Source organism: Melospiza melodia, chromosome 9, assembly GCF_035770615.1.
Source record: "Melospiza melodia melodia isolate bMelMel2 chromosome 9, bMelMel2.pri, whole genome shotgun sequence".
Classification (NCBI taxonomy): Eukaryota; Metazoa; Chordata; class Aves; order Passeriformes; family Passerellidae; genus Melospiza; species Melospiza melodia.
Genome location: NC_086202.1, coordinates 4,879,882 through 4,906,966, shown reverse-complemented (window position 1 = coordinate 4,906,966; position 27,085 = coordinate 4,879,882). Strand labels below are relative to the sequence as shown.

The 27,085-nt window shown below is 42.8% G+C and overlaps 1 protein-coding gene across 10 annotated transcripts in view; it reads right to left on the bottom strand.

Moving 5' to 3' along the window:
* FGFR2 (fibroblast growth factor receptor 2) overlaps positions 1-27,085 on the bottom strand; it is an 80,432-nt gene that overhangs the window by 24,704 nt on the left and 28,643 nt on the right. For 4 of the 10 annotated variants that reach the window (XM_063163088.1, XM_063163087.1, XM_063163089.1 and 1 more), the window contains 4 exons: positions 22,061-22,184; positions 5,285-5,475; positions 4,311-4,458; positions 124-326 (listed from right to left, as the gene is read on the bottom strand). In XM_063163088.1, the coding sequence (XP_063019158.1) occupies positions 124-326; positions 4,311-4,458; positions 5,285-5,475; positions 22,061-22,184 (666 nt within the window). Of the gene's footprint in view, positions 1-123; positions 327-2,593; positions 2,739-4,310; positions 4,459-5,284; positions 5,476-22,060; positions 22,185-27,085 lie in introns of all 10 variants that reach the window. The other 6 variants (XM_063163090.1, XM_063163092.1, XM_063163085.1 and 3 more) reach the window with 3 other exon arrangements.

The window sequence follows — 27,085 nt, the reverse complement described above, 5'->3', positions numbered from 1 at the left end:
CCACCCACAATCCGCTATAATTTATTAACTCCCTTCTTCTCTTCCCTTTCCTCAGCAGGAGGGATGTGCTGGCTTAGTTGTTGGGGTAAAAAATAAGTTTTTTGTAACTCTTTATCTACTTTCTGTTACCTGTCTGCGCAGGGGGATTCTCTTTGTGAGCTTGTGCACGGCGGGCTGGCTGCTGAAGTCTGGCTTCTTGGTGGTGTTCTTCATGCGGCACATGATCACTGTCAGCACCATGCAGGCTATCAGGAACACCCCTATGCAGTAAATTGCTATTTCCAGGTAGTCTGGAGAGGTTGGGTATTCCTTTTCTTTCTCAGGAGCTGGATGGGAAGGTTTTGGGAGGGAACAATCAGGCCACAGGGTTAGAGAACAGGGCAGTGTTTGGCACAGTGCTTGGAGCAAAGTAATGGTAAAATATAAAATATAACCAACTCTTGTGTGGTATTCAGAGCACTGGATGTTTAGGCCATCTTGTAATCTGAGAGTAATTTTCTTCTCCAGATTATTGCTTTGATTTTTATCTGACAGTAATTCTTTTTTCCAGATTACAGCTTTGATTTTTCAGTTTGCACTGAGTGTGAGCTTGTGCATCTATGTATGCATAGACAAACATATACATGTGTCTGCCTAGGTAGGTACGTAGGTATACATTGAAATATTGCCTTAATCATATCCTTATCATATGAGTAATATCCTTAATCATATGAATAATGATTAAGGATAATTTTAGAGAGAAGCAAAAACTGTTCAAATTAGGCTCAGGTTCATTTTGTTACTCGAGTCAAAATGTGTAAGTACAGCAATTCGTGTGAACCACACAAAAGCACATCCAAAGATAAAACTGTGAATTAGCTAGCCTGAATGAAAAGTGTCTAAATTTTAAAATAAATATTTGGGCTTGAGCCTGCTTGAGTCTGCCTGTTTATTCAAAATTTGCAGTACGATCTCAAAATACAGAGGGAAGGGAGGATGAATCAGTCCCACATCATCTATAAACTCAGCTTAGGGGTTTCAAAAGGGTTTCAAGGAGCTGGCTGTCCAGCTGCTCAACCAGCTGTGCTTTATGCTGGGTGCCCAACTCCCCTGAGGTCCTTTGAGGAGCCCAGTGCTGGATTAAAAAGCATAATTGAAGTGAAAAACGAATTGGCAGCGACACGTTAATTAACGAGCCCTCTTGTGCGAGGACTGCGCTCTTTCAAGTAACCTCATCAGTGGTTACCGGCCCATGAGATTAGATTTGGGAGGGAGTGGTTCTCCAGAGCTGTTACTCTGATTGAAACCATTTTGAAGCTATCGTCAAGACAGTTGTATGTGCAAACAGTGTCCCTAATCCCTTATCTGGGATTCAACCCCCGGATAAACAGCATTCCACAGCCATCAGCGGTCACTCCGCAAGCAATGCACGTTTCATGCTGAAATTTTCTTGTGCCTTTCCAGGCTTAGAAAAATACTTTGTTCAAGAAAATTGGTTTTAAAAAAATGCTGTTTAAGCACTTGCAAAATGCTAACACTGCCAGCAGAAGCAAGCTCTACACAAGCACTGCTCTGCCTGCTTGGTGACACCTCACAGGCTCGGGATTCAGTTCAGAGTGAGATGGAATAAAGCTGCCTTGTTCAATATATTTCAATAAAAGGTAAGAAATTATCTGCAGACAGTGGGAATGTTTAACTCCCACACTGTGAGGCTCAGCAACACACACATGCAGGTTTTGTACCTCTTCCTTAGGATTAACAATTAATAAATGTTAAGCACAAGATGACCCAGCAAACCTCAGGTGGTTCATGTTTTTTTCCAAAGGAACTCCTGAGGCAGCTGCCAACAGTTATAAATGAGAAAATTTGACTAATGTCAAAACCAACTACAGTTACATCTTCTAACAGCTGATAATAATTTTCAGGCAATAAAGCACATTGATGTTTGTTTCTTCTAAGGACAGAAACATCATCAACCCCAGAACAGCAAGACATGCTTTGCAGTAAAAGCAAATGACTACTTGTTTCTTTAGAGCATGCAATGTTTAAAGATGCACGGAGCCGATTCCCAAGATATGGAAGGCACTGCTTCTGTACATGATCCTCTGGCATTGAAATTGGAATTTCCGTGAGAGATTTGCATGATAGGTAAAAGTGAATTGAAGTACACTGAACAGCTCAGGCATTTTAATGAGCCAGTACATAACCATGGCCAAATTAGTTCCAAACTTTGTAACGAACTGAATTTCATCTTCTTGACAAAGTTTACAATGATTTACAGGCTGATTATCAGTTGTCTCATTGAAGTGCTAAGGAAATGCAGCTCCTTAGCATTTCTGATGATGTAAAAACATTTCAATTAAGTGCAATAGCCACACACCCCACACCATTTTTTGCTGTTGTTGCTGTTTGATTTTTGGAGTTGCAAACTTGTGACAGAACAACTCACTGGCTTGAGACAACTGTGCTTAAAAAAACCAAAATCATTGTAAAAGTCCTTTTTTTTTTTTTTTTTTTTTTTTTGAAGACAGAAGCCGTGCTAATTCTGCAGCAATCAACAAAGGGGAGGGGGGAAAAAAAAGAGGAAAAACCACAGAAAGAGAGCAGTGTATACCTGGCAGAACTGTCAACCATGCAGTGTGAAAGGATATCCCAATAGAATTACCCGCCAAGCATGTATACTCCCCAGCATCCTCAAAAGTTACATTCCGTATATAGAGAACCTCAATCTCTTTGTCCGTGGTGTTAACACCGGCAGCCTAAAAAAAAACAAGAGGGAAGCAAGAGAAAAAGCTAGACACTGAGAGAATTTTTGTGGATAGGGAGATGGAGCCACGGGGCTTTGCACTTGGTAAAGGCAGAGGTGCAGAGATGCAAAGCTCCTTCCCCATCCACAATCCCTCATCCAAAAGGCGTTTACCAACAGGTCCCAGCTCACCTCAGAAAGTAATCAACACCCTTCACCAGACCTAAACTCACCACCTAAACATGCATGCAATCAAAAGACATGGAAAAATTCACCCACAAATCTTTTTTTTTTTTTTCTCCTTCTTCTTTTATGACAAGAGAAAGTTGAAAGAAAAACAAAGAGAAAAAAAAGTAGGACAGAATGTGGGATCCTTCACGTGTAGAGACCTGTTTCAGAGGAAAGAATTTACCATAAAAGCATACTCTAAAATGATAAAAAAGGGGTGAATTCTGCTCCAAAAGACAACTTAGTAGCTGTCTTAGATTGTATGATCCTTGCATCACCCACTGCACTGCAGTTTTGAGTAGTAACTACTACTGTACATTGTGAAGAGTTGCTAAATCTCATTTAAATCTCATATCTGGAAATATTTGATGGTTTGCCTAGAAGCACAGTGGAAAGTATCCCAATCCTTGCTCAAAAATCAGAGATCTTGTTCAGTTGTGGCTCTCACAGATAGGACAGAAAATACTTCAAAGGTTTGAGAAGTATTTTCTCAGGAGATGAAAATAAAACATATTTTTCTACATCTTAAAGATTGAGAGGAGAAAAAACTCTGCACATTTTGTGGTTTTTACTGGTCATCTTCCAGACTTGTTGCTTGACATTGTACACCAATCCAAGTAGCAGTGATTATCCAAACTCATACAAATGGAGTAAATCTTAGGTCTGGAACTTCCCAGCTGCCCCAAGATGGGCACGTCAGGGCATCAACATCAAGATCTCAGTGATGGAGGATTAGAGAAATTAATGTTTGATACTTTTGATCTCTGTTCCGTTCAAAAATGTTACTTTGAAATACACAATCAGGGAATAAATACCTTTTTATTGGACAATTTGGAGGTAAAATTAGTTGTGGGCTGCAGTCACACAGTTAGCTGTCTTTATTGTTACTCACCCAGTTAGTAATGGGTGAGTAAGACCTGGAAAAACCCTCCCACCTGCACAGTCACAGTGACTAAACTGACCTGACTTGTGCTCCAGGGGGTTTTTATGTGAACAGGTCACACACATACACACCTATGTGTATATATAAATACACACTGCTAGGCTGTAATTACATTATTCAAGGAGTACCCTCTGTGTGAACTGCAGAGTATGCAGAATTAGCAACAGAACTGTCCAACACACACACAGACACAAAGACACCAAAGAGAGAATAAAGATCAACAAACAGAAATCAAAGCAGTGCTTCTGGTACAGAGAATATTGTGGGAATTTTTCCATGGCTGCTGGTGCAACACCAGCTGCATCACCAAAGGAGGATTACACATATACCACCAAGGCCAGAGAGTATCCTACAAGCTGCCTGCAGTCTCCCAAAGCACCATTCTTTCCAGCTTGCTTTAAAAAACGTTGTTACCTTGTACACTTGGCAGAACAGAGAGCCAGGCAGACTGGTTGGCCTCCCCTATATAATTGGAGACCTTACAAATATATTCTCCAGCGTCCGCCTCTGTCACATTGTACAGTGTCAGCACTTCAGCATTGGAACTATTTATCCCCGAGTGCTAGAACAGACCAATAACACAGGAGAACAAGGTCACTGCTGCCCAGAATGGACACCAATCTGTCTATGGTCCCACCACCAACACGTCACCAAAATATCAGCCTCTAAACATTGAAGGGTTTGGGAGTTTTGTTATTGTTGTGGGTTTTTTTTTTTTCCTTTTGGTTGTTGTTGTTTGGTTTTCGTACATCCGCAGCTTCACGCGAAGAGTTAGAGAACAGCAGCATGGGGGAAAAAGGAATCCACCTGGGCAGGTACTGCATGGGACAAGCAGGTACAGAGCCTGTCAGAGTTTTGGCAATGCCACCTAGCTTGGAAAGCTTCATTTTCCCTGGTCAGGCTTGCTCCAAACTGGCAGGAATGACAGTACCAATACACTGCTCCAAACCAGACATCTCTGCAGGCTCAGCATCCACACAGCCCAGTCCTCCAGCAAGCTTTTGGCTGCAGCTGCCATGTTTCTTTGAAATCAAGAGGCTGAAGAAACATGAAAGAAATGGAGTAGATTGTCCCAGGTATGTTTTGGATGCTTTCTACCCATACAAAAATATCAATGATGTTCTTTAGAAGGATTTTCATTTTTTTTCTGAGCAATTCATGCCTGAAACATTCAGATACAAAGGACTTTTCATGGAAGTAAATAAGAGCAAAACAGTGTCTATAAGCTGCACAGTTAGCATTCAGACAAGCAATTGTTTATCTAACTCATCATTTCACTTCTAACATAAACATCTCCACTTTCAAAAGAAGCTCAGAACTCAAAATCCTTGGATTTACACCACGCTCTAAAGAAGGCACCACCGCTGCCGGCATCTGCGAAGCCTCACCTTTAAAACCTGGAGATAAGGGAGCCCATCTGGCCCGTATTTACTGCCGTTCTTCTCCACGTGCTTTATCCACTGGATGTGGGGCTGGGCATCGCTGTAGACCTTGCAGACAAACTCCACATCCCCGCCGACCACGGCGGAGGCGTTGGCGGGGAGCCCCGCCTGCAGGATGGGCCGGTGCGGGGAGCGCTCTGCTCCGGCAGGCAACGGAGGAGAAACAGAGAGAAATAAAGATGCATAAATAAGCAAGGCTGCCAAGAAAACTGTAAGTGAACCCCAGCCAAAAAAGCCCTGTAAGCCTGTTGGCTGACTCCTCCGAAATAACGCCGCGGCCAAAGCGTGTAACAAAACCTGCAGTTCAAAGGAGATGGCTTGAGCGCTACACTTGTAATTTAAAGAATAGCCATTTGTGGGGAGGGGGGGAAAACGACCCTGCTTAAACACTCTGCTCGTTTTCCATGGTTTAACTCAGCCCCAATTAGGTAAAATATCTCCTTTTGGGTTTTTTTTAAGCTACCGTAATTAAGTTACCTCTGAGTTCTAAAATGTCTTGACTCGGCTAGACCTCCACACATTAAGAAGAAATATTGTTGATTAATTTTGATGCATTAATTGATTATTGATTAAGAAGAAATATTATTGATTAATCTTGGATAATTCTTGGTTTAAAACGTGTTAAAATAAACCAAAAGGAATTTCTCAAAAGTAACAGAAGCCTCAGCGTGCAGGATGCACAAATGAGGCAGCTCAGCTTCCTAAAATGCTCTAAATCAGTGCCACCACCACCACTGCTCTCTGCTTCACCCAGACACAGCAGGAGAAACACTGCTTCATTCTTGTTCTCATGAAAACACAGGCAAATACAGAGTTCTCTGGAAAACTGAAGTATTAATGTATTTAATGTGAGCCAATTCAGCTTCTAATCTATGCCCATGCATAAGCATTTCTCACACATTTTCAGTCAACCTTGGGGAGCAGCTGAGGGAATTGGGGTTGTTTGGCTTGGAGAAAAGGAGGTTCAGGAGGGACCTTCTCACTCTCTACAACTCCCTGACAGGAGGTTTTAGCCAGGTGGGAGTCAGGCTCTTCTCACAGGTGACAGGTGACAAGTGACGGGACGAGAGGAAATGGCCTCAGGTAGTGCCAAGGGAGGTTTGGATTTGATATCAGGGAGAATTCCCTCACCAAAAGGGTTGCCCAGCTTTGGAACTGCCCAAGGAGGGCATCTAAAAGTCATGTATGTGTGTAGATGTGACACCTGGGGATGTGGTTTAGTGGTGGCCTTGGCAGTGCTGGGTTAATGGCTGGACCCAATGATTTCAGAAGGCTTTTCCAACCTAAACAATTCTGTGAATCAGAAGTTAAATGCTCACTGGCCATCCCCAGCCTCAGCTCCCCGTTCTCCCCTGCTCCAGGAATTCTTTCAAAGACAAGTAAAAAACAGCAGACCTAAATATTTATTTTTAGAGGCTATATACTGTAAAAGCTCTGACATTACAAGCCAAATCAGCTGAATTTCAAACCAAGCGTTCCTTCTTAAACATACTTGTCTCCAATAAATTGTTTCACAAGCAAACATTGTGAGTATAATAGCAAATAATGATGCCATTGAACAATGGGATCTTTTATACACTCCAATATATTTGGCATGCAGCAAACATCTACTGGGAATTTATTCACTGAGGCTATGCTGGCAGCACACTACAAAGCAGCAGTCTTATTTTACTTGTGGCAAAAGTGCATTTGCAATGCAGTTACTAAATTATTCCATGGCTATGTGTGTCATTTTCGAAGATCTAAGAACAGTTTCATATTTTTAATTTGTAAATTGCTGTAGAACATATAAATTATTATTTTACGGTTCTGGAGAGAACTTTTAGTTTCTCACCTTATACTAAATAAGCTCTAATTCCATCTCCCTCATTCCTTCATTTGGGTACAAAACCAAGCAAGCAAAAATCTCTAATAGAAACCTTACACCATCTTCCAAAACTTATTACAGCTGCCTTCAGTATAAAATGAAACCTTAGAGAATGTTATTTAAAATGTTTTTTAGAAGTCAGTAGGCCTCATGTTTCATTTCTCCACATCAGGGTTTGATTTCCTTTGTGACCTTATTCTCTGCCCTTTAACAAACCAGAGAACGAGGCCTGAAACATCTTGGAAAAGTTCCTACTATGCCAGCATCCACACACGAGATGTGTTTAGTTTATCCTGATAGCCATCAATGATTTAATCTTTTATTGATGACCGTCAAGCATTTCCTCTACCAAAAAAGAAGAGGCAAAGCAAAGGACTAAAAGCAGAGTTCTCACACTCTTGGCCCCCAATTGCATTTGAAAAAATTAAAGTGTGTGCATACAGAAGGGTATATATGTATGGCCATTTGTGAGATTTCTTCTCTAAGGGTAAATGTGTTAAAATGAACTTTTGTTGCCCTCCCCCACATGGATCATTGTTCACCAACTCCTCCACTTCAGCAGAGGGGAGCAGTCCTGTGCCCAACAGGCAAACAGCACAGGAGAACAAATCCATCACCATGCAAATCCAGCAGGGCTTCATGGCAAACCTGGGTCCAAAGAGCCCACAAAATACACTCAGGATTGGGGAAAACAGCTACAAAGAAACTTCCACTAACTACCAATGACCAAGTTTAATTTTGTACAGCACCTTCTCCTGGAAATATTCATTTCAGGATGTTACCCAAAACATCCTGAAGTTATCCTACCTCTCTGCAAACCCACACACATCTCAGGACTCTGCTCAGCACAGGTACTGTCAAAGCCATATTCATAAATCTCACATCACTATTCAGCATTTAAAATACAAGCTGCACATTTGTAAGCAGATATCATCACTCAAACAGCTAGCTGCACTAATATTAGATGGAAACAGTGTGTTCCTTTTTACTGAGCACCAGCAAAGGGGCCAAAGTTGCCTTTAAAAAAATCTTTAAGGCTGGTGAAAGCGATATTATCATTGCTGAATAATTATAATCAGGATCATCACTGAAACATTGTGACCATATACATCTCTAGTTATTTAAACAATATTTTCATACAAAACAAGCTGGCAACGAATCTCATAGCTCTGGAGCCTGATTTCACTATTCCTCTTGTTCATTAATATTGAAGAAACACCTTGAGAAATAAATATATGCTGCCTGAACACTGACATTTCAGTGTTACAGTGACACTGATGACACAATTTGTTATAAAATCAAGTCAAAAACATATGCTGTAATTCAGAAAATCACCCCAATGTGTTTCATGCTGGTTCCCACTATAAAAGATAGACACCAGCTTGCAGTTTACATACAAAATCAACATCATCCCCATCTGAGGAATTAGTTATCTACAAAACACAGAGTCAAAATGATGGCTCACATGTGATATATCAGATTCAAGGCCACAAGCACCTAAATTTTACACCACCATAAAAGTGCCCAGGGCTTGAGCATTTCTGCTCACTTATCTGTAGGCAAACAGAGTTGCTATCTGAAGGGATGACTGACAAAAAGACCTCGCCCAAAAGGCTTAGAGGAAGCTGTCATTTAGCCTGTTAATGTTAAAACTTCAAAATACCTCCCTCCAAGAGATAAAACTACAAAGAATCCAGGAAAGCTGGAAAATTCCAAGTTCCAAAAACAAAAGCCAGCACAATGGAAGGAGCTCCCCAGGAAGTTCCAAGCACTGCAGGACTTCTAGAGATGGTGGGAGCCTGTCCTGCTACTGGAAATGACTGTTGGAGCTCACACACTTCACAAGGAACCCTGAGAACTGGATCTTTAAGGAATTTAAGCCCTGAACAGAGGATGTCTAAAAAAGGGACTCATCTCTTCCCCATCTTGGCTTTATTTGCATCTATTTTTCTGCTGGGCAGGGTAAAGGAGAGGAGAAGAGAGGAGAAGAGAGGAGAAGAGAGGAGAAGAGAGGAGAAGAGAGGAGAAGAGAGGAGAAGGCAGGAGAAGGCAGGAGAAGGCAGGAGAAGGCAGGAGAAGGCAGGAGAAGGCAGGAGAAGGCAGGAGAAGGCAGGAGAAGGCAGGAGAAGGCAGGAGAAGGCAGGAGAAGGCAGGAGAAGAGATGCAACCGTAGGAAGTGAAGATGCTGGGGTGTGGAGGTGGGTGACAGGGCCCAAACCCACACTCCCAGAGCCAAGGGAGGCCAGCAGACACGAGCCCATCCAGCCCTGCACCCTGGAGCAGGATGGAGCAGCCATGGCAAGGGAGGCTGCTCGCCAAGCACGCAGCACAGGGGAGACGCAGGGCAGGAATTGCTGCTGCCAGAGGCCACTGGGGAGGGATTGTGGCTGAGAGAGTGGCACTGCTGCCACCAGAGAGCCTTGGCAGGCACAGCAGACAATAACCCCGGAAGGGGGGAGCTCCAGGCCTGGGCCAGGCCAAGTCTCCTTAGCAACCTGGCTGTGCCAGGGGCTGAGAAGAGCTCTGGCAATTGTCTCTCCAAGGCTCCTTGTCACCCCAGCACAGACAGTTCAGGACCTTTCAGGGGAGCTAAAAGCCAGAGCCAAGGCCCATTGAAGTCAGGGGGAAAACTCACAGGGAACTCAATGGGCTTTGCATAAGGCATCCGATTCATTGGAAAAAAAAGAAAATGAAAACTACTCTTATTTTCTGCTTTCCAATGTGCTTGTTTCCTCTCCTTGCAAATGTGTGATTCAAGTGTGGGCTAGAAAAATAAAAGCTTAATAGCAAATGCAAGACCAAGCATGAGTTCTGGGGACAATGGAGAGATCCTCAATTAAGGGGGGAAGGGAGGGAAAAAAAGATTACCTAATTTTTAGCTAGACACATTTATCAGAGCCTCCAATTACAGTTTTGAAATGTTACTGACTTCTAAGGACTCGTCTTGATGGCTGCCACTGAGCAATCACAGAGGGATCCCCCAAATGATGCCTCTGGATCAACAGGCCCTGGTAGAGGTTCTGTGCATTCAGTCATCACTGAATGAGAAATGAAGTAGTTCCAGCTGTCACCGCAAACACAGAGCTGCCATACCCTCTTCCTGCCCTGGTCAGCACAGCACCCCCAGCTCTAGTTGCTTATTTTGCCTGACTCCAAGCTTGGGAAACATTCAGCAGCAGCCTGGACCCTGTGAAAACACTATCCACTCCCAGGCACCTTCCCTCAGAAGCTGCAACATCTGCTGCTTTGGAAGATGCCAATTATGCTGTAAATTATGGGTCTGAAAAGCATCCTCCAGCATTTCAGGCCAGACTGTAATCACAGCCTCTTGCATTGGCTTTGGCTTCACAGTGTAAACTTGCAAGATTGAGTTGCAAGCCTTAAAAAAATTAATCACAGCCTTTTCTTTGCAGGCTTGGACTGAAACATTCCTCCCTCTGTGTTTCATCTTCACCAAGGAGCAGGACTTTCCCATCATCTTCCACTGAAGTGGAAAATCTCTGGGACACCCAGAGCCCTCTCCAGCAGTGTCACCCATCTCTGGGCACTAGTGACCATTTCAGTCACAGTCTGAGGGAACAATTCTCTCCATCTGTGCAAACCACTCTTTGTGCTCCTTGTCTGACATCCCTGTGGGGACTGTACATGCAGGTACTGTTACTGCTGGCCCTGATGCTGGTTTTGGTGCTGTGGGTACCTGCTACAGGACTGGAGCATTTACTAAAGCCAAGGGGCCAGCCACAAGACTTCAGTGTCTGATCAGCATCTATTTGGGGTAAATATCCACCATGAGAAGAAAGATTATAAGATTATTAGATCCTTGCTGTTCAGTGAGTGATGAGTTTCAGGTTTCTACCCTGGTCTAGCTAAATGCAAAGGAACCAGTGTGCAAGGAGAACCACAAGGATCACCACCCTTCATGAAAGATCCCACCTACACTAACTGCAAATCCATTCACAAGAACTCAGAGGCTGGATTAATCATTGTTCTCTGAATCAGACAGCCTTTCTGAGGGGAGTTCCAGGAGCAACTCCAGAATGAGGAATTGCAACTTGGGTTTCTCCACAAATCCAGCATTATCTGAGTTCATACACTGGACCCCGTTTGGAACCACACTTGCACTCCAACCCTGGGGTGGAGACCTGTAGGAGGCCAGCCCCCACAGGAATCTCCTCCCTCAAGGCAGCTCTCTGCCCATGGGCCAAGCCAAGCCTCTGCTTCCTCTCCCCAGCACAAAGCCATTGCTTAGGGGATCCTGTGCTCTCTGAAATCCTGGAAGCAGAACATTCCTAACTCCAGTTTGCTCCATGGGATGGAGGAGGAAGGCTGAGTGCTGGCTGCTCTTTCAGAAGATCAGGAAGAGCCAAGCAGGTGTGGCAGAGCACCTCTGCTCATTAATGTCACACACCAGGCATCCACGGGCCAGGAGCTGAGCAGGCTCCACCAGCTGCACATCACTTTGGGTTCCTCTCTGCACAAATGAGGCACTGTGTGCTGTTTACAGCCAGTTCAGAAGTGCTGCTCAGCTGTCATGTTCCACTTAAACAGACACACAGACAAACCCCTCCAATCATCACCTCCTGGGTGATTCACACATGCCAAGGTAGAGCCCACAGCAAGTTCGGGATGATGCTCTCCTCCTAAACGCTGCAAAATCACAAGATGCTTGAAGGCTGGAAGGATTAACATCACTGACATGAAACAGTAAGAGATAAAGTCCATCCCTGGCAAGAACACTTGATAAAGAACAGGAGCCTCTCAGGCAGACCTGCAGAACAGCTCATGGATCAGACAGCACTACCAGTACCCATGGTATCACACCTTACAAATTTTGGCATCTTCTAACCAGTAGGCATTAGCCAACAAATGGCTCATGCTGCTCCATGTTCCAGTACAGCAGGAGTGTCCATGTGCAGCATTTCTTACTGGCCCAACACTACCTGAAGAAATAATTTTGGTGGGCAAAGCTCAAAGGGGCATTGCTACAGCTGGAGATCCAGTGAAGCTGGCACAGGAACCTGGGGCCAACCTCCATCACCATTACCTAAGCTCCCTTTGTCCTTTAATTTAGAAGCCCTTTACACAAATTTGAGGCACTTCTTGCTGCTGTTGTATCTCCCACCCAGCTCTGCTCTGGTTTTTGGGCAGTACCAGCAGTCAGCAGGGAGAGAGACAGCAGGGAACCAGACTCCACATATCCCTGCTGTCACTGAATACTTTCACAAGAAGTTAAACATTTGAACGTTTTAGAAGAATTTTAATGCTAAAGATTAAAGTTCTGTCACATATTTCAAAGCAGAGCCCATAGCAAACCCTCTGTCACTCCACTCAACCTCCTTGAGACACTCAAGCCCTTCTACTCACCAAGGGCAGCCAAGTTAAAGGCAGTGCCTTTTAAAAATCTTTACAGAAGTTAAGCAGGTGTGTTCAAACTCTTTGTCCTTGGCTTCACCACCTTCATCTCTAATTTTAAGTAATGGCACTGCTTCCCAAGCAGGCAAAGCTCCCACTGATGTTACCCATCTGTCTCCTTGGATAGCTCTACAGCAGGGCTTCAGCTCTCTGTCCTAGCTGCATTTTAGCTAAAATCCATCTCTGCACACCTTTACACCTCTTCCTCACAGGGGAAGAGACAGCAAGCAAGACTGACCTATTTGGCTTGATACAAAGCCCACTGATGTCAATGAAAACAGTACCAAAAAAAAATATTAAAAATTAGAATCAGAACTAGTTAAAAATTCTTTCTAGTTAAAGTTATTTCAAATCACACATATATCTGAGGGTTAATAGAGACAGGGACATCCAGCAAGCCTGAGGCTACGGCAGGAAACATGAATGCTCTTGTTTTAAAACATTAAATTATCATCAGGGTTTTAAGACCAGTTTGTCCTTAAAAGCAAGGCCCTATTGTCAGGCTGACAGCGTGGGCTTCATCAGGAGCAGAAAAAGTCATAGCAGCAAGAGTTGTACAACACTAATCTTGGAGCTCCCTTGCAGTGTCCCTCACACAGTGCATGCATAAGCAAATGCTTCATACATGTCTGAACAAAGGGTGGAGAGGCCTTATTTTAGTGTGAAAAAATTATGGCAAACAGAACAATGAGAGGCTACAATTTTCATTGATATTCTTTTCAGGGTACCCTAAAAGAAAAAGGCTACAAGAGAATATGAAAAACAGCTTGTGACTTCTCACAGACAAGTGGTAAAATTTTATTGTTCTGGCTGTTCCCAGAGACTGCGTTAATTTTTACACCCAGAGATATCATCCTTTGTGCTGTGCACAGCTCCCAGCACTCAGCTGCTGTGTAATAACCAGAGACAATGCTGGGTCCAGCATCACTGGAATGGGCTCTCCAGCAGGCTCTGCCAAAGGTTTACTGCATGCCTGGCACACAGCATCCCTCCCACAGGGATGATGTCCTCTCCCAGCTGCAGTGGCTTCAGCTCACCAGTGCACCCAGGGATGCCACAAAGCACACAGGGGGAGTTATTATTTCTGCTGGTATTGTGACCCAGCTACAGATTTCTCATCTGCCAAATTCCCTTGCCTGAAAACAGCTCTCTGCCTTTAAAGTAAAATGGAAAAGATTATGTAAAGCTTTTAAAAGCACTCCTGACATTTCTACCCTTCTCTCCCCCCTTTTCTTACACAGCACACTCGCTCTATTGAGCAATGCAGGTGTGAAATTATTGGAAGCACTGTGGAATTCACCCTTCCCCAGCTCCCTGCCAGACACAGCCAACCAGCAGCTGACTGTGCAGGTCTCAGGGCAGGAAAGAAGCTCCAGCAGCCAGAATTTCAGTGCTGGACAGTCGTGGCTCAGCCTCATGATATATCTGTGTCAGCCCCCACTGAGCCCTTTGAGCTTCCCTTCCCTGGTGGTGAAGTTTGGAGACATCCCTCCATCAGCACCACATTCCCTTCTGCAACACACAATCCACTTCAGGTGCTGAAGCCTGTTCATGGGAAGGCCCTGACTATACATATTTGTCATTTTATTTCCAGTACTTTGGGTAAATCCAAGTAAATTTCACAAGATGCAGCAACGTTCCTAGGCTGGCTATGCTTGGACACAAACTTGGTGCTCCAGAACTGCAAAGTTAATTTATTAACTTTCCACAGCTCTTCTCCTGGTCCTGGCTGGGGTAGGTAATTTTCTTCCTAGCACTGGTACAGTGCCCTGTCTGGATTAAAGATGAGAATAATGTTGAGAACACAGTGATGGTTTGGTGGTTGCTGAGCAGCTCTCACACTCTGTCAACTCCTCCTGCCCTGCCAGGGGGGATAACTGAGGGCAAAAGGAGCTGGGGAGGGGACACAGCCAGGAGAGCTGACCAAAGAGATACTCCAGACCAAATACTCAGTGTATAAACAGTGGGAAAAGCTGGCCAGGAGCCACTCAGGAACTGGCTGCACACTGGTCAGTCAGTGGCGAGCAATTGTTTTTCATTTGCATCACTTGACTTTCTTGAGTTTTATTTCTTTCTCTTCTCCTTATTTTCTTTTTCTTTATAACCATTATATTTAAATTATTAAACTGTTCTTATCTCAACCCATGAGTCCTCAGTTGTGCCCTTCTGATTCTGTCCCCCATCCCACAGCAAGACTTGTGTGGGGCTTGGCTGCCTGTTGGGGATAATCCACACCATTCCTGCAGCCCCATTTTCCTGCCTTTCAGCAAAAATGGACAAGTTCCTAGGAAGCAATGACAGGAGCACCACCAACAGCCCCTGGCTGAGCAGCAGGTGCCAGAGCTGCTTTCTGAGAAAATGTCACTGAAAAGCAGTTGGGGCAGTAAAACCCATTCACTGGGATATTCACTCAAATATAGAGATAGGTATGCTCATAAATTCCCTAGGTGCACAAATATCAAAGGAAAGCAACTACGGGAATGAAACAATATTGCTTGGTAATGCACATAATCCAACTCAATAGCAGAAACAGTGCTGCAGGTAGAAACACTAAGGGATGCATGGAGATTCACTTATAAATTCAGAATGCAAAACAATTGATGCTTTGATCACCTTATTTGTGATGGTGATTAAAAACCTCCTAAAAGGATATGCAATTTTAGACTTTTATAAGCATCTTGTAAAAATTAGAAATTGCTTTATTCCAAGTAATATACTGTCATGTTGGGTCCTTCCTTTTGCTAAAGTTCTGACAGCATCAGTGTTTCACTTTCATGAAAAGTCAACAATTTCAACATATTCATGCTACCTTTCAAAGAGCAATCTGAAAAAAATAAACTCAGTATCTTAAATTTACAGAGCAGCTCAATATTCAAATGTGTTTACCAAGCTCTGATTTTTAATGTGCTTTTTTAAGTTTAAATGGAACAACAGCTGTGGAAGCTGCACCACAGGAACGGTAGCAATCCAAAAATGACATAATGGCTTAAAACCCTCAAAAACTGTAAATCACAGCCACCTCTCGATGTCAGGTCACACAGAGTGGTCTGCAGAGCAGAGAGGGGAGAGGAGACCAACACTAATATTCGAAGTGCAACCTTTTTCTTCATTAGACACAGAATTTTACAGTTTACTGCTTTATTTGTGCTTTTCTACTGCCAGATTCCTCTCACCTTTCTCACCTTGGTAACAGCCCTTAACTTTGTTTTTCTCCTGGATTGTAAACCTTGTGTTTGTCTTCAACATGTCATCACCCAACCTGTATCACAGTTCATGTACAATTTTTCTATACTTATAATAATTTGTTTAGCTTGGGGTTTTTTCTGTATTTTTAATACATAGCTTTACCAATTTACTGCCAATTACACTTCCATCTTTTCACTAATAAAGCTGTGAGAAAAGCCTGGCTCAGGTCAGAAAGCCCCTCCTGTTAGGCACAGATATGGCTTTTGACACGTGCCAAGTGCACATTAACAAGGCAACGGTCCTGTGTTTGCATCTTCAGACAACTCCTGCAAATTCCTACTTGCACTTCCACAAGTAGGATACAACACAAATTAGAAGGCATGATTAAAAATTATAATAACAGAGCTGAAACAATATCCTGTTCATCACTCATCAAAAGAAAGAGAAATAACTGCCTTGGGGCTGTAATAAGACAGAAAGTGGGACAGGGAGACCAGTCCTCCCCAGCAGACTCTGCAGGAAGCATTCCAAACATGACAAATTCACTGTTCACCCAGCAGATGAAGTAATGACACCAGTATTTGTCCATAAAGTGCAATTTAGCCAGACTACTCCAATGAAATCAGAAGCTTTAATGCTATAAAACTACAGGGTTGGAATATTTTTACCTTATTAAGGAAGTGGAGGGGGGGGAACCCATAAGCTTTCATTTTGCCTGAGCTGAACCATCACAGTGTGGGCTTTGTTTTCGGGAGCGAACCGCGCAGCCCCCAGCGCTGAACAATTTGCGTAATTCCTCCCGAGATGCACACACCTCGCCAAAAGCCTGGTGCCAGGTGTGAAGTCCACACTCTGGGCTTATCAGCACATTAAATGAAAGCATCTTCCCTCTCAGCCTAACCAGACACCCGAGGGCAGGCATCAGCCCGGATTCCTTCGCGCTTTCTGGCCCTGCCTCGTCTTGCCCCGCGCCGCGAGCGCCGGGGCGAAGACATCAAGCCAAAGCTTGTCCTTGTAAAGAGCCAGTCAACAACTACAGCAACATCTGCCAGAAATGCAAGTTTAGGCTTGGTTCTAATACCTGCCCTTAACTCCTGCCAGACATTAATGATGCAACACCCAAGGCATGTTATTGAGTTGGTGTCAGTTCCTTTTTTCGTATGTAACCCGAATCCTAAAAACAATTCTTTGGAAATTAAGGGGAGGACTGCGCTGGAGTCAAACTAATTCTGAACTTTATTTCAACAAGCCTCAGCAAAAGGCAAACAGCAATCCATATGTTTCTATGAATTTGGGAATGACAAAATGGAAACATATCTTTAAAAAAAAAAAAGTGCTCATGCCATGTTCGCAGCTAGAGACTGGGAGAGCACATGAAAGTCCAAAAATAAAACTTGACTAGAAGCAAAAGCAGAAGTTTTTCCTTCTGTCTAAACGAAGGGAAACATAAACAGTGAAGAACCAATAGCAAAATGTCGATTCTGTTTTAACAAGATTTTTAATGGCATGCTGTAAAACAACAAGAACAAAATTTATCCTATAGCAAATAGGGTATCTTATAATATCCTAAAATTTATCCCCTAAAACCACCAAGAGTTCAGAATAACTGTTTTTCTGCACAGTAAAATCACTCATACATGAGATTTCTTAGGCACAAGCTTTAAACTGAGAGTCATTTAAAATGCTTTCTGGGTGAGAAGTTACTCTCACACTGGTTTTATATGAAAATATGAATTACTGTTAAGGGACAGCTGCGTGGTGCTCTGCCACCCCTGGAGCTCACTCCTCAGCAAAGAGAGCCAAAGGCATGGCTATTAGGCAAATTAGGAACTGTTTAAAGTACTGCTAATCTGGCTGAAAAAGGGCTTCTTTTGGGAAAAATATATTTGCAAAATATATTTTTATATATATTCATTTTAATAGCAAACAGCAGGGTCATCATATATTCTTTGTAGAGGTGTTGTGCTATAGCAGCTGCTTATAAATCTCAGTAAATGAGGTAATGTGGCAAACTTCACCTGAAACCAAACCATCTTTTGTCTCCCAGGATGACAACATTAAATAGGGCAGAAATGGCTACCTGGAGCAGGACTGCTCAAAGAGTAACCTTCTTTTTCTTCTGCCGTTAAAACCCAAATTCAATTAGCTCCTCCATGCTCAAACAGAACTGCTGCTGCTGAAATTGTACTCCAGCAATAATTGCCATCCAAGAGTGATCTAATTATATACAAGTCTCAGTGGCTGCATTCCCACGTTGCTTCCTACAACCCGGATTCACTACAATGCAACTCATAAGTGAAAACCACATCGTTTTCAGCCCTTCTCCCTCAAGGTTGCACGACTTTATAAATGTGTACTGAGAATGGAGTTAGTCTATTAGTAAGCTTGCCATAAAAACCCAAGTTTCTACCTACTGTTAAATACAAAGGAGGAGAAAAGGCACTTCAGCTGCATGTAAAAATCCAGCTAATGGGCTGAGCTATACAAGGGAAAGAAAGTTCTTTTAATTAAGGTACTGGATTAGGATTCAAAGACCAGTTTTGCTTCTTGGCTCTGTCACCAGCTTCCTGTGTGACCCAGGGCAAGAAATTTCATCACTCCTCAGCTCGGGTTTTCATCTCTAAAATGGACAGTGACATTTCCCTCTCCTGGTCTTGCTGTATTTCTGTTGTAAGCAATTCCCCTGTGCTGGCATGTTGCCCTGGACAATAAGCATCCAATATTAATTGAAGCCTCCGTGCACTACTCTAATAAAAAGCTAAAATTGACTGGTCTCCCTTTCACAGCATCCTGGTGGAGCATTTGTATCACCACCATTTGCCACTACTGCAAACACATCTGAGTCCCTGAGCAACGCCCTGCTTCAATCCCCACTTGGAAATGGAGAAGGGAGGAAAAGGCCATTGACTGGGGTATCCCAAACATTCAAAGAGTAACTTTGTCCAGCACAGAACATCCTGGCCAACTGGAATGGGCCATTCCCTGCTAACACAGTCACTGTGCACAAGTATCCTGTGCAGCAGAGAGGCTGCCAATGACTTGCTGCCTTTTTTTTTCTCCTGTATTTTCTACTCTCACTGTAAAAGAAAAAAAAAAAATCAGTGCAAGGGTTTTGCCAGGTCTGTAAATTTGAACAAGACCATCTGAGCTGACTCTTAAGAGTTCTTGCAAGTAATTACAAGGTAAAAATGAGAATACTTCACACCTACATTCTGACTGAAAACTTCTCAGCCCTGCTGGCTCCAGGCTTTTAATTGTCAAAAGAGTTCAAGGTTTGGAAAGTTATTGGCATATTCCTGACTAGCATTGTGTCACTATTTGGCACGATTTTTGCTGGGATACCTCCCAACTCTGTGACATAATCAGAGGGTTCTCTACATTACACCATATAGTCAGATGCTCATGTTAGTGTAATATGTTACCATGTTTAATACCATTTGCTATTACTTACACTTAATCAGCTCTGGAACCAGTTAAACCATATAGGAAAAGTAATTTCAGAGGCTTTCAACTGACAGTTTTCTACACAGAACTTGACCTAAAATTACGACCTGAAGTTCGTAAGATGCGGTCTACGCAGGCAATTGCCTCTAAACAAACATTCATAACTCTCCACAACCCTGTGGGAACAGCAAATCCATAGGAAAACAGAAAAAGGGAACTGAAAATTCATAGGAAAACAGAAAAAAAAAAAAAAGGGCATAAAGGTAACTCTGTAGAACTGTCTCAACTAGAAAAACTGTCAGAGTTTCCCCTTCTGGCCAGCCTTAATTTACTGCTTCAGCAATTTTATGCTCCACAATTACTGCAAAGCTCCAGCCACAGAAGAATGGCTGAGCACTCCAACATCAACCCCCCTTTAGGTTAAAATCCCAATCTATTGAGAGATTCACACTAAACTCACCCCAATGTGCACATTCCCATGCACAGGTTTTCAAACAGACTCACAACTATACCCTCGAACTCATCAAATGAAATTTTTTTTTAAAATGGTGAAATTACTAAGTATGCAGGACTCCAAAACTCAGGCTGTGACTTGCAAATATTATTTTTGGACTTCTAGTTTCATTTCTTACAGGACACAAGGAGGGTCCTCCGTGCCATCAGCTGGGTACCCAGCACCCCAAACCTCTCATCACTTTTGAAAACCCCATTATTTACTTTCCTGCCTCTCTATAGGAAAGGACTAGACATTTAAATAAATGACATAATCCTTACTACCATTCCATTCATTCATGCAGGTCGCTATAATTTACTGCCAGGAAAAATAAACTTCTGCAAAATATTCCTCAATGCAAGACATTCAAAAGGCTCAAAGCAGGAGAGGAGGTGAGAGGGCTTCTAACAAATATTTGCTCAAGTGACTGCATCATCCATGAACACATTTGCTAGGGGAAAAAAAAAAAACGGGTGAAGAAATTTATGGTCAACATGAAACACGCCAGGCTGGGACAGGAAAACGAAGAGGGGGTAGAGAAGGGGAATTTTTAACCAGTTTCATCTCAGCAAGGAAAGGTTTTTAGAGCCTGGCAAGCCCCTGCAGGCAGCCTGAGCCCTGCAGGGTGAGGTGGCCAGCAGAGGACCACACCATGCAGAACTCAGCTCACTGCAGCAGCTGACACCCACCCCGGCAGCCGTTGCTGCTGCGCCCTCCATAAATTCTGTTTAAACAAGTGTTCAAACAAAAATGGCTTTGCCAGCTCACCCCAACCATACCCAGAGCTCACCCTGTGACCAAATACGGCCATGGCCATGGAAATCCTCACTGCTTTCAGTGCTGGCTGCCCAAACTCGGGTACAGGTGAGCTGGATGGTTCATGGGCTCTGAAGGATGAGGGCTGATGGTGGGGCTGTGGTCTGATGGCATCCTCATCCCAAAGTCATCTTTCTACTCCTCTGCTCCACAAAGACTAGCTCTCTTTGGCATTTTCACAGGGAATGTTTCCCTTTTGTGCCATCCAAGAAGCTGGCACTTGTTTTCTCTTGGATTTGGGTGTTTATGCAGATTTAGGTGGTCTCAGACAGAAACAAGACACCAAAGACCATCTAAAACAATGCACAAGTGATATATTTTTACTCATGTAAAACCAGTCAACAACTAGGGAAATTAACATTTTGTCAGCATTTAAGCCCTATAAGCCCTTACAGTAAGGTATAACACCTACAGTAAGATATTCCACAAAGAATCTATGGAGTTGGGCTGTCACCAGCAAAATAGCATACAATAATCAAATTAATTTTTGCTTTCAGTAGTGATTGATCAAAAGTCCTACTGACAGAGGTTGTAATGCTCAGATCACCTCACAAAGGTGGAGAGAGCAAAGCCCATTCAAGACACACTTCAGAAACCATGGCTCAGATCCCTAAAGGTCCTATAAGAAAAGCCACACTGGTTATTTTGGACAGCAATGCCTTCAAAGTCAATAAAATTGCTCACGCCCATCAAGGCTAATCAGCAAGACTAGTGGTGAACAGAATTATTTCTGAGATTTCAAGCTCTAATTTAGCTAACCACTTAAATAAATATCTGTAAGCCTTATTAAAGTCAACAGGATTTAGGTATTAATAAGGTAATATTATTAAGCCTGTGTTTAATAGTCCTGTGTAATCACAGCTTTGCTGCTACTTAAAAATTCATACAGCTGTTTAGAATTTGTCCTCAGGTAAAACACTTCTGAATTTTTATCATCTGTGTTTTGGGGACTGCTCAGAGCCCACCCAACAGGCTCCAGTCAGATTTCAAATTTTAGACTGCTGTGAATGCAAACTGCCTTTCCTGAAGCTCCAGATCTGCTCCAGCTGCAAAGTCAATATCTAGCTTTTCATTAAAAAAAAAATCATTTCAGTTATAATACTATAATAACAGGACTCTAAAGGATTGCTTGACGGCTTTCATAACTGCAGTTATTAAAGTCTGTGTTAGTACAATTGTACAAGTAATAATTAAATTGTAATACTAATGATTAAAGTTGCATCAGCATGTATTATTTGGTTGCCATGGCAAACTTGTGGGTGGATGTTGCACATGGATATTACACTTTTTGCCAAGGCAGAGGTAGATTAATCCTACAGGCACGAGTGAGACAGATGAATGTATAAAGTTATGCAGCAATTGGCCGTGCAGTGAAATCTTATCTTTGGAGCGCTGTGAAATCATCTCCAAAATAAACGCGGAACGCATCAGCTCAGTTCCAAATGGTTTCATAGAGAAAGTCATTGGTGAAAAGCAGTGTCCAGCCCACGGGAGCTGCACTTACCAACCACGTCCAGGTGGTAGGTGTGGTTGATGGAGCCGTACTGGTTCTCCACTATGCACGTGTAGTTCCCTTTGTCCGACGGCACCACGCTCTCCATGATGAGGCTCCAGTGCTGGTTACGGACCTGGGGGGTGCAAACAGACACGCTGGGATCTTCTCAAGCAGAGTTTTACCCTCTCCCCTTCCAAAGGGACTGGATAATTATCCTTGTGTAATCCACAGCTGGAAGCCTCTTCTGCACTTGTCTGACAGTTCTGGATGCTAAAATGATTTATGCTTGATCCAGGACAGCATGGCTGCAGAGTGAATGCTTTCACATCCTCTGCTGTAAATCTACCTGGCCCCTGCTCCAAGCACTGCAGATGTCAGTGCACACTCAGTCCTCCCAGGCTGAGCAGGATGGCACCAATTAGCAGTGAGACAACTGGCCTTTACCTTTCAATCCACTCCAAAGTGAATGCACACCCTCAGGGTATTCCCCATCTGTCTCCAGACAGACACCTGGTAATAAATACCCATCAGCAAGACAGGATGGACATGATCTCCTAAACATTTAAGTCTTCATCCTTCCTAAAAGCTCAATGACACAGCTCACATTTTAGAGATACTGAGGGGTGATGCTTGGGATTCCTGCCCCAGGCTTCCTGCTGCTCTGGGGTACCCCAAGAAAGAAATGAATCCTAGAATCATGCTGCTTCATGAAAAATGCCTGAAAAAAATCCTCATGGAAACAGAGCATAAGGATACACATTTATCTCACAGAATGCCTCTCAGACAGAATTTATTGAAGGTACTGATTCTGTTCCCATTTGAACTCTAAAGGAGCACTGGCTTTGGTCTCACAGAAAATAGGATCCAGCCCAGTACTGGAAGGATACAGAGCCATCCTTTACATACATTTATTTCCTGCATCAGAATTTGGCTCCCAAAATGACCTTTTGCTGGCTATGGACTAATTCCTTGTTTTAGCATTACATTTTTGACAAAGTGCTCAGAAAGCTTAACATTCTCTGGAGCTGGAGAATGTACAATTCTTCAACTGCAAAGTACATATTTCAGCAAATGGAATAAAACACAATCTGCTACAGTCATTTTAATCAGCCAAATGGAAAGCAGTAATTCAGTGCTGTACACCAGAAAAATTTATGGACCATTCAGTGATGCTTCCAGTAACCATACATTCTTAAAACACCATTACAACTATAGCTATGAAATCCTGCATCGTGCCTGACTGTTTTGCAGGTCCTTATCCAGCAGAAAAAGCTGCACAGGGCCACATCCCAGTGCCAAGAGCACTTGCTGGAGGTAAAAATGCCTTCAGTTCAAAGCTTGGAAGAGAAGTTCTCTCTATAGGCAGTTCCTGGCTTTCCTAGCTCCCCCAGCTAGTAATTATCTCAATAGCTGGATAAGACTCTTATTGCTCAGTTGTGGACTAATAATATTAGCTAATGACTGGCCATGTGGGCTTTGAAAAGCAAAGAAAGTGTGGGCAAGACTCCAGCAGGAGAAGGTGCTAAGCTAACATCAGAGAAATGTGTGACACAGCCTCAAAATCTCCAGCCCAAACTGAAGGCTTCTCTCCTCAGCCCCTCGTGTTGTTGGTCAAACAATTATAGTGGTTTCATCAAAATGATATCTTGATTTTTCTCCACGCTGTGAAGAGCTAAGGGATAAGCTTATAGAACTAGAAAGAGTTTATCAGTGTTATTTTAACATCTCGTTGTTCTGCTAAGCAATTCTGAACGTCAAAGTTTGGGTCAGGAAGAGCTGCTGTCATAAACTGTTGGTAAATAACAAACACTACAGCTACATATTTTGAGTATTAAATACTTCTTTGTGATTTATTTTGAAGGACACTTGGTCAAAGTGGCCTGAACTTTCTGCCATTACAAGTTAAAACACACTTCTCGGAATCAGAGCAAGAGTTTTTAACCAATGTGTCTGTAAAACAGGAAGAACAGATCACAGTTCCACTAAAGTTAAAACAAATAAAAATTGCAAACAAGCTGCAGGTAATTAATTTGACAGGAAAACACAAGGAATTGTTTATGTTCAATAAGAAAACATAACTTACAGCCACAAGTGGATATGCTGGATGGGAATATTAAAAAGTATTTGTGCAATTTCCCTTCTTGTAACTGCATGGACAGAGATAATATCTTTATAACAAAACAACAGCTTAAGCCACTTTGGGTTAAGCTAAACAACTTCTGCAGAGGTCCAAAGCAGTTATGACACATTGTCAGACAACTGGATTTATGGCAGGGATCTGGATCCAACGAGAGTGTTGGCTTGGTGCTTTGAGGCTACAAATGCAGCATTGCAAAGCCCAGGAAAATCCCCCTTTGCCAGGGATGAGCAGCCTCTTGTCTCACCGAAGAGTTCCAAATTCAACATTTCATTCTCAGACAAGCAACAGCACAGCCACATCCCTGCACCCACACAGCTTGCAACACGGGCTTTGGTAATGTGGGTTTTTATGGGAAATGCCACATCCCTTAGTCCAGGTGTTTTCCTGACTAGTTATGGACACTTCCAGCACTTTACTGGGGGGGAAATCTTCTCCATCAAAGTTTGGAGGGACAGTTACAACCATCTCTCCAAAAGATTCCATTTTTAAACTGAATTATCAGTACCAAATGCATATAAACTGCACTCTTAAGTTATAGCTTGGAGGTGGGAAACAAACTGGAATCAAAATGCCGAGGAATATTGGTCAGAGAACTGGGAAAGGGCAAGGAATTTTTCATATAAACTTTTTGCTTTTGGAGTATCCCATAAAGAACAGTGGATAGTTCTGTCCAGTGTTGAAATGTGTGTCTTCACCGGAGAGATAACGTCATGAAAAGTTGTCAGCTAAAAATGGATCAATTTTAAACTAATCTCAAGGGAAAGAAGGATTAGAATTGAAAATACAATTCTCCACAAAAGCAGCACAGTTCAGACTGTGAGAGGTACTGCTCAGACTAGGAGAACAAGCACAGAACACCCCTGGCAAAGGCCATAGGCTTCTGCAGTTGTTCCTGTAATGATAAATGTTCTTACTCTGTATTTACCTGGCTGAATTTAAATGTGTTTAAGACAAATGCAGTGATGAAGCTTATCCAAATGCATAGGTGCAAACACACACGTGTTAATGCTTAAACAGTACCAGCTGATAGAAGTGCATTTGCTTTCTGGGTGGTGTACAGGAAAGAAAAGGCTCCTGTGGTCTCAGAGAGGATTTAGATTATCACCTCAAAGAAAATATAAAATGCCTCTAAAGGCACAAACAATTATCATCTCTTCAAAAAATCAGAGTATAAAGTATTTAGATATTCAATAACTGATCCCATTCTCTTTATTTTAAGGAGGTTGGGTATATCTTGAAAGATCAATTTTGAAATTCACCACCCAGAATTAGTCAGAGTGCAGGAATTCCACCCTGGAAGCTATCTTGGCCAGAACATACACCCTCCTGCTGGCCTGCCCGAGTGCAAATTGACTCAAGACATTCCCCAGTCCCAGGGACAAAGTGCTACAGGCCACTATCTGATTCTGATAAAAACAATACACCATGGGATTTCTCAGCTCTTAGCAGGAAAGAGGTGGCTGAGGGATTACTGGGAAGCCTCACATTTTCTTTCCTTTCTCTTTGTCCCTTAAGTCTTCAAGGGATGACTGTCTCCTGCCAGATATGGCCAGGTTTGGATCCAGTTTTCTATCCTAAATATTGTGAATATCTCCAGCAAAAATGCCTTACAGAGTGCAACACCCAGATTCAAGACAAGCTAATGTGCAAGATTTAGCATGAGCTGCTGTGACACCTGGTTAAACACAGACCAACTCTGATAGACTCAGTCCTTCCTGAGGACTCCTTCATTAAAAGTTCATTGGCATAGAGATGTCAGGAAAATACAATTCTCTCTATTCTAGTATAATTTTGCATGAGCCCACAGTGACTTCGTCCTGCCCCTCAAACAGGATGAGGACACAGCTCAAAAAAAAAAAAACCTAGAGTCCCTTCACTGGGAACAAGCTTCCATGTTCAAACATGATTATTCAAAGTGACAGAATATAGAATATACATGGATTTGGTTGATTTGACAATGGTAAGTAAATCCTACAAGATAATTTAAAATGTAATGTCTTTATGAGCAGCAAGAAAAGTCTGAAATCCTCAGCTGTGTGCCCTCTTTTTTCCTTTGGACTAAATAGATAGAAGAAGTTATGATTTAGAATTAGAGGTACAGACTTCACAGGTATCCAGCTGGCTTTAGGAACAGGCATCTGTGGTTCCTTCCCAGAGAACATACATACCTGGGAAATTGCATACATTTAATACATGTGACCAAAAGCCTAATTTGTGCCACTTAATGGGCACAACTCTAAATTATTTCACCCAGCTCCCTAACACAGACTAGCAGCGCCAGCACAGAGCCCCACATGAGCTGATTTACCCCACCAAAGATCCCCCTCCCAAAGCAGACACCAGGTATCTCCATCCTGCCTCTCCAGACACACATTTTCCTTCATGGCCTTCAAGAGTGATATCTTCATTTCCCCTCCATCAGATGCAAAGTGTTCAAAATAACAGCCTGGTTACTACCAGAACAGTTACTATTATTTTCCAAGACAGGATTAGTTTGGTTGGGGATTTTTTTTTCCTTAATTGGTGCTTTTTTTGTTTTTAAAAAAGCACTGAGAAGGGCAAAAATCACTGAATGGGAGCCAATTCGTTAACACTCCACAGCGTTATGAAAGGCAGAAGGTGTTGCCAGGTGTACACTCATAAGCAACAGAAATTTATAGTGTAAGCAAACATAGATGGAAAAGTCTACTTAGATAATTAGTGCTCATGCAGGGAGACTTTCTGGGCTCTGCTCTCTGCTAACACAAATGTTGGAAAAATTGACACTTTCTACAGTAAATCCAGCTAGAGAGGAAAGGAGACTGAGGTTTGTCCTCCTCTGCACTGGAAAACAGATTTTGTGCACTGGCAGGGCCTGAATCAACAGCTCACAAAGCAATGGCTCAACCAAGGCA